The sequence below is a fragment of the Pagrus major genome, chromosome 6 (assembly GCF_040436345.1).
Source record: "Pagrus major chromosome 6, Pma_NU_1.0".
Classification (NCBI taxonomy): Eukaryota; Metazoa; Chordata; class Actinopteri; order Spariformes; family Sparidae; genus Pagrus; species Pagrus major.
Window position 1 is genome coordinate 16,047,141 of NC_133220.1, and position 13,323 is coordinate 16,060,463.

Genomic DNA, 13,323 nt, shown 5'->3' on the forward strand with positions numbered 1-13,323 from the left:
TCCACACTCTTTAACTTGGTTAAAGGAAGCAATGAAGGGCATACTCGTACTGCTGGTTCTCTTGAATACCCAAACTACCAAGGTAGGCTTTGTGTGTGTTTATGTCTGGAAGTCTGTCATGCATGTTTGCAGCGTTTATCTGAGTCTCTGGACAAGCTGGATATCAGCCAGTGTTCTGATTCATACGATGACCAACATACTTCTTAAAGAGTGAATTGTTAGTTTAAGTTTCTTTCAGGATTCATTCAAGGAAGTGTGAAGTTTAACACTTTCACACTTGCTAAAAACATATTTTTGTGTCTTAACTCTGAATGTAAATCTATTTAATCTTTTAAACATGTTTCTAGTCGGTCTAACTTTGTCACGTCTTCTCATTTCTCATTTTTCTTTATAAACTCTTTTTTGAATCAATACCTCATGATTGTTCCTGAGTGTGACAATGTCACATTACAGTAGAAAGTCTTACTGTAAAGTTTAACAAATAGTAATGTGGGGAACCTGTATGAATATTTGGTTTCGGTTGCTTGGCATCTGATGCACTTTCGGACTGAATGTCCCATTGTTAAGAGCCCCGGTCATGAAATGATGCAGCAGCCCTGTCTACTGCCTTCCTTTATCACTGTGCATTCCTGTCAAAGAGGTTGAGTTAGTCTAGGCAGGCAGCCAGGGGGAAGGAGGAAAAAACAGAATGTTCTCTTCAATAAACTGGCCGTGAAAATTAACACAAAGCTTCACAGGTTAGTCTTTATCATCACATCTTGTGTTGGTCACACCACAAAAGAAGTGTATGCTTCTGAAACGAGGGCTTCTAGGTTGCCGCCTCTGTTTCCTGTAATACGAGAAGTACATTGCAGCCGTCAGCATATTCTTACTTTTGCTTGTCATTGGAGGGCATTGTGGTAAAAGACTTCCAACTCGTGTGCATAGGACAGGTGTGTCAGCGACTGTGTCATGACTCTTTAGCACACCAACACTGTGGTTTTAGTAGCTGTATGTGTGACATTTATACAGTATGTGTGTCAGCGAGGTTGTACATGAGATACTGCATCGATGCCTTTGTGCAGTGACCTACACCTGAGGACTTTGAATGAGGGATACTGTGGAGGTGAAATGCACCTTGTATACATTTAGAACAAAGGCGGCCCGTTTGTCTGCAGCTCAGGCCAACAGCTTTACCAGAAGGGAAAAAGTGGGTGCAGGTGTGGGTGGTCTGGTGCTACTTTAAGCTCCTGTTTAACACGTGAACAACTTGCAGTCATTGGTCAACTTCTCTGACTAAACTGTTGACTTTAAAATGACTTTCTTTATGATCATTGGTTGACTAGGATTGTTTGTTACCTCAGAGCAGGTGCATTTCAAGGAAAAACGTCTGGCTGATACAAAAGTGGGCTTCAAATATCTCCCACATCAGTAATTTCAAAATTACTAAATTTACCCTGAAATTCGAGTTAGTCTTAATGCAGTTCATGTGTATCAGAGAGTTACGAGAAAATACTTTCATGTACTTCACTATCCTCATCTGAGCAGCCAAAGATGAGTTGCTCTTAAGTTTCACCTCTCTTTCCCACAGGTCTGCTCTCAGCCCTATCAGGCAGACTCAAATGGAAAGTGTCGCAACCAAACAACAGAGTATCTATTAGACGGTTCTAACCTGTGCTGCAAGAAATGCCCCCCTGGTAAGTTCCTTAAATAACACATAGACTCATGCTCACGCACATACTGTACGGAAAGACACAGCTGGATTGGTATAGAATAAAAGATGAAAGACACAGATCGTGAAACGTGCTGGTAAAAGCTTGGGTGTGGAGGTGTGAAAGAAGATTAGCGGAGCCTACTGTAGCTGAAGACGTTTATCAGTATTTTTTTTTTCCATCCTGAGAGAAAATGATTTGTTCAAACTAGAGCCAGACTGAGAAATCAGCTGCGCCAGTGTATCAGCTCACATTAGCTTATATCATACAGTATTTGTGTATGAGCAGTTAAATGATGAGAATTTGCAGTACAGCAGTACCAAAGTAGATACAGTGGCACCACTGATGAAAGAAGTACTCAAATGCTTTTTAAATAGCAAAACCACAGTGTAGAAATACTTGTTACAAGTAAAAGTCCTGCAAAAAGATCTTACCTCAGTAAAAGTGTTAGCCCTAAAATGTACATAAAGGGACACTGTAGTTTTTGAGAAGAAATTCAAACTCAGAATTTTAATATTTACAATATAATGAGGCAATAATACAAATATCGAGAATATTGATCTTTTTCATAAATTAATACACAAACTGTTCTCGGAGGAAAATAAGGTCCACTCATGATCATGAGTTTATTTAGTTTGTTTGGGTATAATTATAAAAAAGGTAAAATAATATATTAGTTCATGAAGATCTGTCTCTTCTGATTAAAATTTCTTCCCCAAAACTACATAGTGCACTTTTAAAATACCATAACAGTTAGTGTTATGGGTAAGCTAGTTAGCCAGGCATGCTAATGATTGCAGATAGCACAGAAAACTGCTGTTGCATTGCTCTCTCTCTGTTAAAATATTCAAGCTGTACATCTGTCAACTGACTACTTCTATAGCAATAGAGAGTCGATCACACAGCCCTCCGGCAGACCACCATGGGACCTCATTTCAGACAAAATATGTATGGTAGAGAATAGAGAGAGAGAAATAAATTTTTGATCCAGATTGGCTTAAACTAAATGAGGATTTGTGTTGCTATGCCTCTAGATTGACGTTCTCCGTGGTATCAACTTGTCAATCGCATGTTAGCCATTCCCTCAAGCATTCCCTGCTTTATTGTCCATTTTATTCTAAATGGGACTGTATTAAAAAAATGAACATCATGCTGCGTTGAAGAAGACTTGAAACTAGTGACTAAACTAAACTCATTAGGAAAATGTCTACTGAGGTAACAAATCAAGTGAGAAGTAAGCTCATTTTCTCATCAGCTTACACACAATCAGACTTATTTTTGAAACCAGTGGAGTCGCCCCCTGCTGGCCATTAGAAATAATGTAGATGTAAAGAGCTTCTATGATGCCTTCAATTTTCAGACCTGGAGGCTCCGCTCATGTTTAATACAGTCAATGGGCAGAGTGGGCAAAGTGTTTCAGCTTTGAAAAGCACTAGAAAGTTGCAGCTCATGAGGAGCAGGAACTTTGCTCCCCCCTGCTAGAACGCTGTTCTAGGTTAAGATGTGGTGATACGGTTTAACCAGAAAAACCAAGTCAAACCAAGATAACCGCATGGGACTATCATGGTATAACATTATGACAGATAATATCAACTTTCTCTTCTGATCTTTAAAGGTCCCATATTATGCTCATTTTCAGGTTCATATCTTTATTTGGTATGTCTACTAGAAAATGTTTACATGATTTAATGTTCGAAAAACAAATTATATTTCTCATACTGTCTATTGCTGCTGCATCTTTATTCACCCTCTGCCTGAACGCTTCATTTTAGTACCTGTCCCTTTAAGACCTCCTGTAAAGCCCAGTCTGCTCTGATTGGTCAGCTGTCATAGGCCTGAGCAGGCACTGTGGTTTTACACAGTCACAGTGTCTGTCTGTGTTTATGCAGCCATGGCTTTGCTGGGGGCATGGCTGAGGGTGATGACCGTTTAGTTCTGACATCTCATTAAAAGACAGTTTCTGAATATGGAGTTTGTACATTTCTCTGTGGACTGAGTGTGCTGATACTCGAACAGTATTTATATAGCCCCTAGACCTGCAAAAGACATTAAACCTCACTTTCTACAATATGGGACATTTAAGTTTTCATCTGATAGTAGACATTTTGAAATCACAATGCACTTGTGCTGTTATAAATGCATTTAAAGTGACTAACATGCAGATTCATTCATGATTATAACAGGAATGCGACTGAAACAAGAATGCTCCGAAACAAACGAGACTGAGTGTGAACGCTGTCCGATGGGACAGTACTTGGAGAAATGGAACTTCTCTCCAAACTGCTTATCCTGTAACAAATGCAAATCAAGTCAGTAGCTACACAAAAAAGTTATGATTTATCTTTTGCTTTGCTTTATTTATTTATTTATTTTTTAACACGACATCCCTGTAAGCAAAACATTTTTTTCTACATACAACCAGATAAAGGTCTGCGGTATGTTCAGAACTGCTCCATTACCTCAAGGTCCAAGTGTGGGTGCCAGCCTGGGAGGTACTGCATCATTGGATCTGAGGGGCAGTACTGCCAAGAATGTAGCAGGCACAAGAAATGCAATGCTGGTTATGGAGTATCTGTACAAGGTACAGCACCATCTTTTTAATACTCACAGTTTCAGTATTTACCAGAAATGCAATTGTTACATATTTCATTTTGAAACTTCAGGATAAACCCTTTGTAAGAGGAGCCATCTTGTTTTGGTGATGGTCCTTTATAGTTATTGTAAATCTCACGTGTCAAGAAAAGAACGACAGTTTGATGAGAATGGACTCAAATATAAATGTCGCAAAGGTCATTCCCTTTGATTTCTGTTCAGTAGGAAACTGTTATTGCCTATAACCGTGTAAATGCTTACTCTGACTGTCTCGCTCTGGTTTGAATTAATATATTTTTTCTGCACATGTTCACCTCACATGGGGGTAACATTAGGTAATGTAAATGAGTTTCTGGTCGGGACAGATACAAGGCGAATGTATGACGTAGTAACATCACCAGTGTAAGAACTTTTACTCATCTAGAGATGAGTTACATATACTGTAAGTTTGGTGTAAATCCCACCAACAGTAAAATATCACTTTTGATAACGTGTTTCTCTGTTGTTGCCACGATCATTTTCACTAAATAGACAGTCCTCTGTGAGAGGCTCTAGCGGGAAAAAATGGTGACAAAAGTTGATTTCTTTTTTAAAATACTTGTTGCCTTGTCAATACGATGCATCCTGAATTTATGATAACTTCATGCTCAATTGATTGCTGTCATGTTTCCATGTCTGACAGTGAAATTTTAGTAAATGGCAGCATGTTTGCGTGTTGTTCTCAGGGACAGCTAACACAAATGTGATTTGTGAACGGTGCCCCAATGGGACCTTCTCTGATACGGCCTCCTACACGGATCGCTGTCGGCCTCATACAGAGTGAGTGAAGGACAGCCACATCTGTATACATCTGTTTTGGATGCTCAGATTTTTAACTTCTCTCTGTTCCTTTCTAGTTGTCATGGGAGGGTTGTTGTCAGAAAAGGTGATGCTACCTCAGACAACGTGTGTAAACGTCAGGACATAAGATCCAACACACAGCCCCAAAGCCCAACAAAAGACCCTCATATTGAGAATGTGTCTACAGCTGCAAGTACAGTGATGAGTGCAGTCCTCAGACTCAAAGACTCAACGTGGGCCGACAAACTCCACACCGTCTATCAGCACCTCTGTTTCAGAGGCAGGGTTCAACCAATCAACAAAAAGCCCACCACCAAGCACAGCATCTGACAACACACTTGGTACAGTAACTGATTTGGTGTTTCGAAGCAGTCATTATGAGAAAGCTGTGAGGTCTGATCAGTATCTCAACATTTCTCTCTTTTGGCCTCTGTGTTGTTTTTCTCTCTATTAGCTGCAATCCTTTCGACTGTTGGAGTTATGCTTCTTTGCATTGCCATCATTCTGCTGTTCTGTTGGAAAAAACACTGGAAGAAAGGTAACTATGCTGAAAAAAATTGCATTAATCATGTTCTTGTTTTGTAGAAAAGCTCTGATGGTATGCATATGATACTGTATTTATTTTCAACTTGAAATCTAGAATGATATGATGTTGAAACATAATGATTGCTATCACAACCTTACTTACGGTACACTCTGCTTTTTTGCCCAGACCCTGCGAAATTTCACCCTAAAGTGGATGCAAATGGAAATTGTGAGATTGGTGATAAAGTGAGTCATCCTTGAATCCCTTTGAATATAATTGTGGTCATACAGAGTACAGAGAATAAACCTTTCCATGTCTTTCTACTGCAGATTAATCCAGGTTATTTGGGGGAAGCACAGCTGACTTCATTCACAGAAACCTCCCCAGAACAGCATTGTCTGCTGGTGAAAGGGGAAGCCTACAGTGACCAGAGTCAGTCCAGTAGCAGTACTGAAGCTTCAACCAGAACAGACGGCTGCAGCAGCTTTGAGTCCATCGGCCCTTTGCAGTCCACCGTAGCTCTTCAGGATCCACACTGTGCTTTGTCTGAGCCCATGCCTTTACTTTCAAACATAGATCCTGTTAATCCCCAGACCAGCATCCCCACACAGTACTCCTCTCAGCCCACCAGCCCACAGATCACCAACCCCCCCGGCCACCAGTCCCCAATTCAATGTCAACATCAATATCCACATAGGAAACGGGTCCGGCGGGACAACTCCCGTCACACCCACAGACTTGATGCATGTAGACTCTAAACTCCCCTTTGGAGTAGACTCTAAACTCCCCTTTGGAGTAGACTCTAAACTCCCCTTTGGAGAGGAAGAGCAGTCCTTTAGCATCCCACAGCAAGAAGCCGGCAAACAATCACTGACGTCAGTGCAGGAAACTGCAAGTTACAGTTCATGAAGAGTCACCTGCGTGAAAGACTGATAAATACATTTGTTTTTGCTCTGTGTCATGATATAACATTGAAAACAATCTGACCAGTAGATGCACATGTAGGTAAAGAAAACAGGCTTAAACCTTTATTCTGTTTCCATATGAAAGTCATTAACTGGCTCTTTGTGTGTTTATATGTATATATAGTATGCTGTAAATAAAGATGTGAATATTGTCTTTCCTTTAGTCGTGTGGAGCAAGTACAAATTATTGCAAATTAAAGAAATAAATTATGATGCAGTCGGCAGTCATCATAAGTCTTTACAAGAGTATTAAATTACAGCCCCACCTCCAACTTATCCCATATAAAGATATATCCCATACACAGTGGTGGAATGTAACCAAGTACATTTACCCAAGTACAAATTTGAGGTACTTCTCTGCAACTGTATACTCCACTCCACTACATTTTAGAGGCAAATATTGTACTTTCAACTTAATTTATTTGATAACTTTTGTTAGTAGTTATTTTGCAGATTACCATCAGAGCCAAAGAAGAACATTTTTAAATTTAGTTGATCAGAAATCAGATTTAAAAAAAAACAAAACAAAACAGAGAAACGCTGAATACTGGATGTTATAATGACGGTCGATAATGAGTTGACCCCTAGTATATATTCTATACATAAATGTATGATTTACTTTTACTTGTACTTTTGATTAACTACATTTATTGCTAGAGAATTACTTTCGATACTTAAGTACAGTTAGTATCATACTTTTGAACTTTTACTCAAGTAGTAACATTTTAACACACTAATACAACACTGCCCATACATGTCAAATTTACAATTTTTGTTCTTGATTTATAACTTGCCAGAAAAGTATGTCGATTTCTAATCTTAATATGTAACCAAAATGTACAGAATATACTTATACATCTAATTTTATAATAATTCCAGGTCCAAATAGTCCAAATATTGTGAAAGAAAATAATCATTCTTGCTCTACACCTGTCCTGGAAAGAGCATGGTGTTTTCTGTGGACGCTGCTGTCCCCTGCTGGTTGAAGGCGGACACTGCAGCCTGTTGAAGCTCCTCTCTTTCTCGGCTCATTGAACACTCGCAGTCCATTTTGATACCAGCTCCTACACTTATTTTGTTTTAAGTAAAACAGTTTACTCGACGTATTCAGGTGCTTTTGTCGTATTTTAGTGGGTTTATTTGTTGTAAAAATCAAGGTAGCTAAGCAGCGATGCTAACCGGGAGAAGGAGGGGAGAGGAGCCACACTGAGCCACTCCATTGTTAGAGTGGGATCCAACTTGATATTTTTGCTTTTTTTTTCAGCCTTGGATTCACTCACCAAATCACTTCAATTTCTAAAATATATAAAAATGAACCTCTATTCCTTTTTCATAACATATTCATCGACGTAATCATCGAAGCAGTTATTTATGTAAATACTATCGCTAACACCCCCCTGTCTTTCGACACAGTTGGTAGCGTCTGTTGCCGCTGTGTGTTACCTTCCTTCCTGAAAGACACTTGCATCGGAGCCGCTGAAGTCGCTACTGAGGCTGGTGAGTTGTTGCTTTTATCTCTCTCTCTATCACTTCCTTCGTTTAGGAATTGTCACACTCAGGCACCCACATCTCTCACGCACTTCCCCAGACGCCAGCTTTGAAGATATGTAGCTTTTAAAATGAGTGTTTCGCCTCTTTTTCTGTGTCTCTGCCCCCCTCTCATCCTCCCTCTGTGGTTGGTGGTGTCGTGGTCCTGGTCGGTTATGTTTACAAATCCAGCTTACGAGCAAGGTGGGGGAAGCCAATTAAATAGCATTTACGCTAAATTACAGCACAGATGTCGACTCGACAGTTTGTGGTAGATGGTACGAATTAGAAAACTCCAGTCCAGGCTGTTGAACCCCTCTTGAGAAGGGAATTAAAAGGAAGCTCCTCCACACCGGGGGTAGGAGGAAGACAGCAGCGGAGATAATACCGCTGCAGGTGTTTCCCTGTTTGCCTGTCGGTTGGTGCTAACAGTTGGCTGTGATCAACAAACCCTCCACAATGAGAGGGGGAGTGGATTTAGGAGGTGGAGGTGGAGGTGGAGGGGAAGTATTTTTGATAAAGCCACCCAAATGTTCAGGTGTTTGCACAGGTGAGGGGAAAGTGAAACTAGATTGCATCTTCTCTCGTGAGAAGCTAAATGATAGCATTTTAAAAAGAGTTGTGGTTTTATTGATGAAGAAGTAAGGTTACAAGAGCAGCTTAGGACATGTTACAGGTTATGTCTCATATCATCACATGATAGTGCTGGTTTTTAAGCGGATTTGAACACTTATGTAGGCTACTCTTTGTGTAAAAGTGCTTTAAATTGGACTATTTTCGTTATACATGATTGATTCACATGAAATCAGTCATAAAATGTTAACGATTGCTATTAAATGTCAGAAAGTTGTGAAAAATATCAAATTATTCCAGAATCCAAGGCGACATCTTAAAGGTTCACTGTGTAGTTTTGGGGAAGGAATTTTAATCAAATAATTTCTGAATTTCTATTATAACCTCATTCATATTGTAAATATTAAAATTCTGAGTTTGAGTTTCTTCTCCAAAAACTACATAGTGCCCCTTTTTAAGATAAGTATTATTGCCTCACTGACAGTCCAAAACCCAGAGGTATTCAATATGCTATCACAAAGACTAAGAAAACAAATATTCAGATTTAAGAAGCTGGAACCTGTAGATTTTTTAGTCTTTTTGCTTAAAAATTACTTAAACAGTTAGTTCTTAATTGGTTATTAATCAAATGGTTCAATCAATGGTTGCTGATAGATTAAAGCAAATTTTTTTTTTAACTAATTGTTAAAACACTACTTTTAAACCAAGTATAGCCAAAATTAACATCCACTGAAATCTCTATACATAAAATTGAAAGTTAAATTGGACCTCGTTGAAGTACGTTTTGTTAATGTGTAACCAGAAGAATCCGCTCCTGTTAATGATTTCTTTGTTATAATGTATTAGACCATTCACTAGGTGCATAATGAAATATTTGTGGCATCTGATTGTTGTCTTCTGTCATATTTCAACAGAGATATTCAAGCTGAAATCCTAAGATTCCTGAAGATCTTGTCAGTCAACTCTCACATGGAGGAAGTGAACCACTTACTTGAAGATTAAACCAATTATACTCCGCTCCAGAGAATTGCCCTCTTAGATGCCGCTCAGTCTCCGTGTTTGCAAATGGCTTGCTGTCTGAAGGACGAGCTCCTCTGTTCCATCTGCCTCAGTATCTACCAGGACCCCGTCAGCTTTGGCTGCGAGCACTACTTCTGCAGGAAGTGCATCACCGAGCACTGGAGCAGGCAGGAGCCTCACGGAACGAGGGACTGCCCTGAGTGCCGGAGGACCTTCGCCGACCCTCTCCTCTCGCCTAGTCTCAAGTTGTCCAACATTGTGGAGCGCTACTCGGCCTTCCCGCTGGACGCCATCCTCAACGCCCAGAGGAGCTCCTACCCCTGCAAGGACCACGAAAAGGTCAAGCTCTTCTGCCTCACCGACAAGAGTCTGGTGTGCTTCTTCTGCGACGAGCCGGCGCTACACGAGCAGCACCAAGTAACCACTATTGACGAGGCTTACGAGGAGATACAGGTCAGCTATAGCACACACACACACTCACTCTGACAGCTCATTAACAAGGTAGAGGCTGACATTTTCTTAAAAACCATCAGCACTCTGTGCCACATTCAGGCAGTTGCACTCATTCACCCTGTGGGAGCTGCCCAGACAGTTCAGCCTCAGTCCTCTGCTACCACAGAGCAGCTCCACTCAAGCAGTTCGGGGATTTAGTGCTTTGCTCATGAGTACTTTCAGTACAGTAGGTGCTGAGGACTGAAATATATCTAATTTATTTTTCCCTCCCTGATGCCCACATTACCTGTCTCATCTGTGAGTTCAGTTAGGTGTTATTCCTCCTAAAGTAAAGGGTTTTTAGACAGAAATAAACCTGCTTTTCATGATCATAAAAAGTACAACAACAAATAAAAAACTGACTGTTTACATTAAAAAATATGCAGTTTTTTGCCTTTATTTGAAAAAAGACAGTATTCCTTCTCAGCTGTAAACATGGCTAATGAGAACTATTATTCCACTGTTCACGTACAGCCGTGTGTACTCTGATTAACATGACCCAACATGTCTTTTATCACGTCAAAATATGGAAAAGTGGAATGGCTGGAGCTGCTCTGTAGTCTGGTGGTATGGCAGCGGATACTTCTGTATCTTTTGGGTGAACAGACTGTGGCTGTGGTGGGTGTTGTCTTTTAGTATCCTTTGGGTTCTGTGCAGACATCTCACTTCACCCACTGTAGAGCCTTCCTGTCCTGGGCTGTGCACGACTAATGCCAGTTTGTGATGTTTCCAGTCAGGATGCTGTCTATTGCTCCTCTGTAAAAGCTGACAAGAATTTGGCTCTGAAATTTAGCCCTCTTACGTTTCCAAAGGAGTTAGAGCCTTTTCTGTGTTTTTTTTTAATCAGGGTGGTGATGTGTAATGAACAAACTGTTCACCTCCTCCAAATCAGCTGCACTGATGTAGACAGGGGTGTGTGTCTTTGCCTCCTTTTTTTATAAAATCAACTGTCAGTTCCTTGGTTTTGCTGACGTTGGGCAGTAGATTGTTCTCTGTGCACCACTATGCAAGATTGTTGAATTCCTCGTGATATGAACTCTCATCGTTGCTTGTAATGTGGCTGATGATGATGGTGTCATCCGCATACTTCACTATAGAGTTCTCCTGATGTGTGGGAGTTCAGTCGTGGGTGTACAGTGTGAACAGGCGGGGGCTGAGAGCAAAACCCTGGGGGGCTACGGTGTTGCTTTTTAGCATCACAATTTAATTTTTTCTAAGCTTTCCACCATGTCAACACAGCCTCCCTGTTGATTGATGTTTGATAGATAATCATCAGTGATGTGGATATCATGACTAAATGGCTAAAGACAAGTACTAGAACAAATAGAACAGTCTGATAAGTTCAGAAAATGACATCACTTTACTGCAATGCAGCCTTTAAAACCAGGAAATGACGACACTTGACACATCACATCACTTAGATATAGATATCTAAGATGATAAACAGTCTCATATCACAATCACGATATAATGTCAGTATATTGCAGAGTCCTAGTTGTGCATATCCAAGTCTTTCATAATGTTTAAAAGTAGGTGTGTTTCTCTTTTTGACCAGAAATGTGGCTTTTCTTTTGGACATGTGTCTCTACCACAGCCTTGCAAACTGTTGGCTAGGGGTGGGTAAAAAGATTGATTTACATCAGAATCAAACTGTCAAAAATTGATTCTCTAAATGTTCCCTGGTAGTCTGATGTTGACGGAACAAAAGACAGAACTATATGTAATGTAATGTTAGATGTATTATGGATAAATTGTGGCTTGTCTCAGTGAAGGACTCTGCAAGTAAGGAAGAGCCAGTGCACAAGCAGTTGTAAAGAGTTAGAACCCAAAAAGTTTAGATCAAGGATATTTTTCATGACAGTGACTTTAAAGATGTGAGCTTCCCTACCAAGTGTATGTTAATGTGTCATGTGTGTTTGCACTGACTGATTTTTTTCCACATTAAGGGTTCAGTGTTTTCTTTCCTCTCACTGTTTGGATAATTCATTTCCCACGGAGCCAAAATCCAATAACTGTGAAACAAAGCTCCTAATCCCGTTCCTTCTTTGCTCCAGTATGCAAGGAAACACATTCCAGTCTTATTTCATGTAGTCTGCCTCACTTCTTGAGCTTGTGGTTACCGATAAGGATATTTAGAACTGTAACATGAAAACATTTGGTTTCCTGTTTTCTTGGCAGACAGCAAGGTGTACTCTCTGATAAGAAACAGAGCAAAGTGTTGATGGTTAACACACAGTATTTAAGGTTTTATAGCTCAGTCCACAGTGGGTGTCACCCTAACATAATCCGTGAGTTTTGGTGATTCAGAAATTTGAGTTTCTTTTAAAATCTTTGCTTTATGTCCACATTTCTAAAATATGACAGACTCTATAACCTTGAATGTTATGCCTATGTCTATTATGCATAGTCTGTGCCAGACACTGTATCAATAAGATGGCCTCTGCCTTTGACTATTCATTACACTGACCTCTTACACTCCTCTGAAAGTATATCTTTGACGCTGTCAAGCTCATTTTGCCCTCAGTGCTCTGAATCAATGGGCAGGTTTAAATGCAGACTGCAGCTGAATTATAAACTACACCAGACAGAAGTGATGAGACACAATCAATGAAAAATATTTGTTTTTGTAATTTATTTCTTCAGTGACACCATGAATGGCTAAATTTACTCATGCCAGAATTTTCAGCCAGTGATCCACATATTTAAACTGAGAATATCTATAGCAGCCAATGACATTTAATCTGAAGCTCAGTCAACCAAACAGCTGACAGTCCAGGCCAGAAGTCAAACTTCAGAACTAAAGAAAAAGAAATGTAATGCACTTATTTATAAAAGGTAATCATTGCTTTAAGCTGTTCCACAAATAAATACTGTGAAAATATATTTGTTACATCCTTATTTATTGCTCTAGATTTTAGGTTATATTGCCCTAACATTTGCCTGTTTATAGATTTCCAGAAGCTGACGGCACCTCTGATTTTTCAGAGATTGAAGTAGGTCTGGTGTTGTGCTGATAGACACCTGCCAGAAATACAACCAAGCCGATCAGAGCTTTGTGAGCAGGTGGACTAAGAACTGAGAATTATCTTTCTGTGCC

At 39.9% G+C, this 13,323-nt stretch overlaps 2 protein-coding genes across 2 annotated transcripts in view; both read left to right on the top strand.

Moving 5' to 3' along the window:
• Positions 1–6,657, top strand: tnfrsf1b (tumor necrosis factor receptor superfamily, member 1B). The gene is given in 11 exon segments (XM_073468362.1): positions 1–82; positions 1,571–1,676; positions 3,875–4,000; positions 4,114–4,272; positions 5,009–5,102; positions 5,180–5,295; positions 5,327–5,464; positions 5,578–5,661; positions 5,836–5,894; positions 5,979–6,293; positions 6,295–6,657. Coding segments are annotated over 11 exon segments (1,512 nt in total). The 5' UTR covers positions 1–31; the 3' UTR covers positions 6,559–6,657.
• A 1,395-nt stretch (positions 6,658–8,052) lies between these two features.
• The window catches only part of trim62.1 (tripartite motif containing 62, tandem duplicate 1), a 41,820-nt gene continuing 36,549 nt past the window's right edge, over positions 8,053–13,323 (top strand). Inside the window, exons 1-2 of the mRNA XM_073468825.1 lie at positions 8,053–8,111; positions 9,629–10,187. Coding sequence (XP_073324926.1) covers positions 9,780–10,187 — 408 coding nt within the window. The 5' untranslated portion in view covers positions 8,053–8,111; positions 9,629–9,779. The remainder of the gene's footprint in view (positions 8,112–9,628; positions 10,188–13,323) is intronic.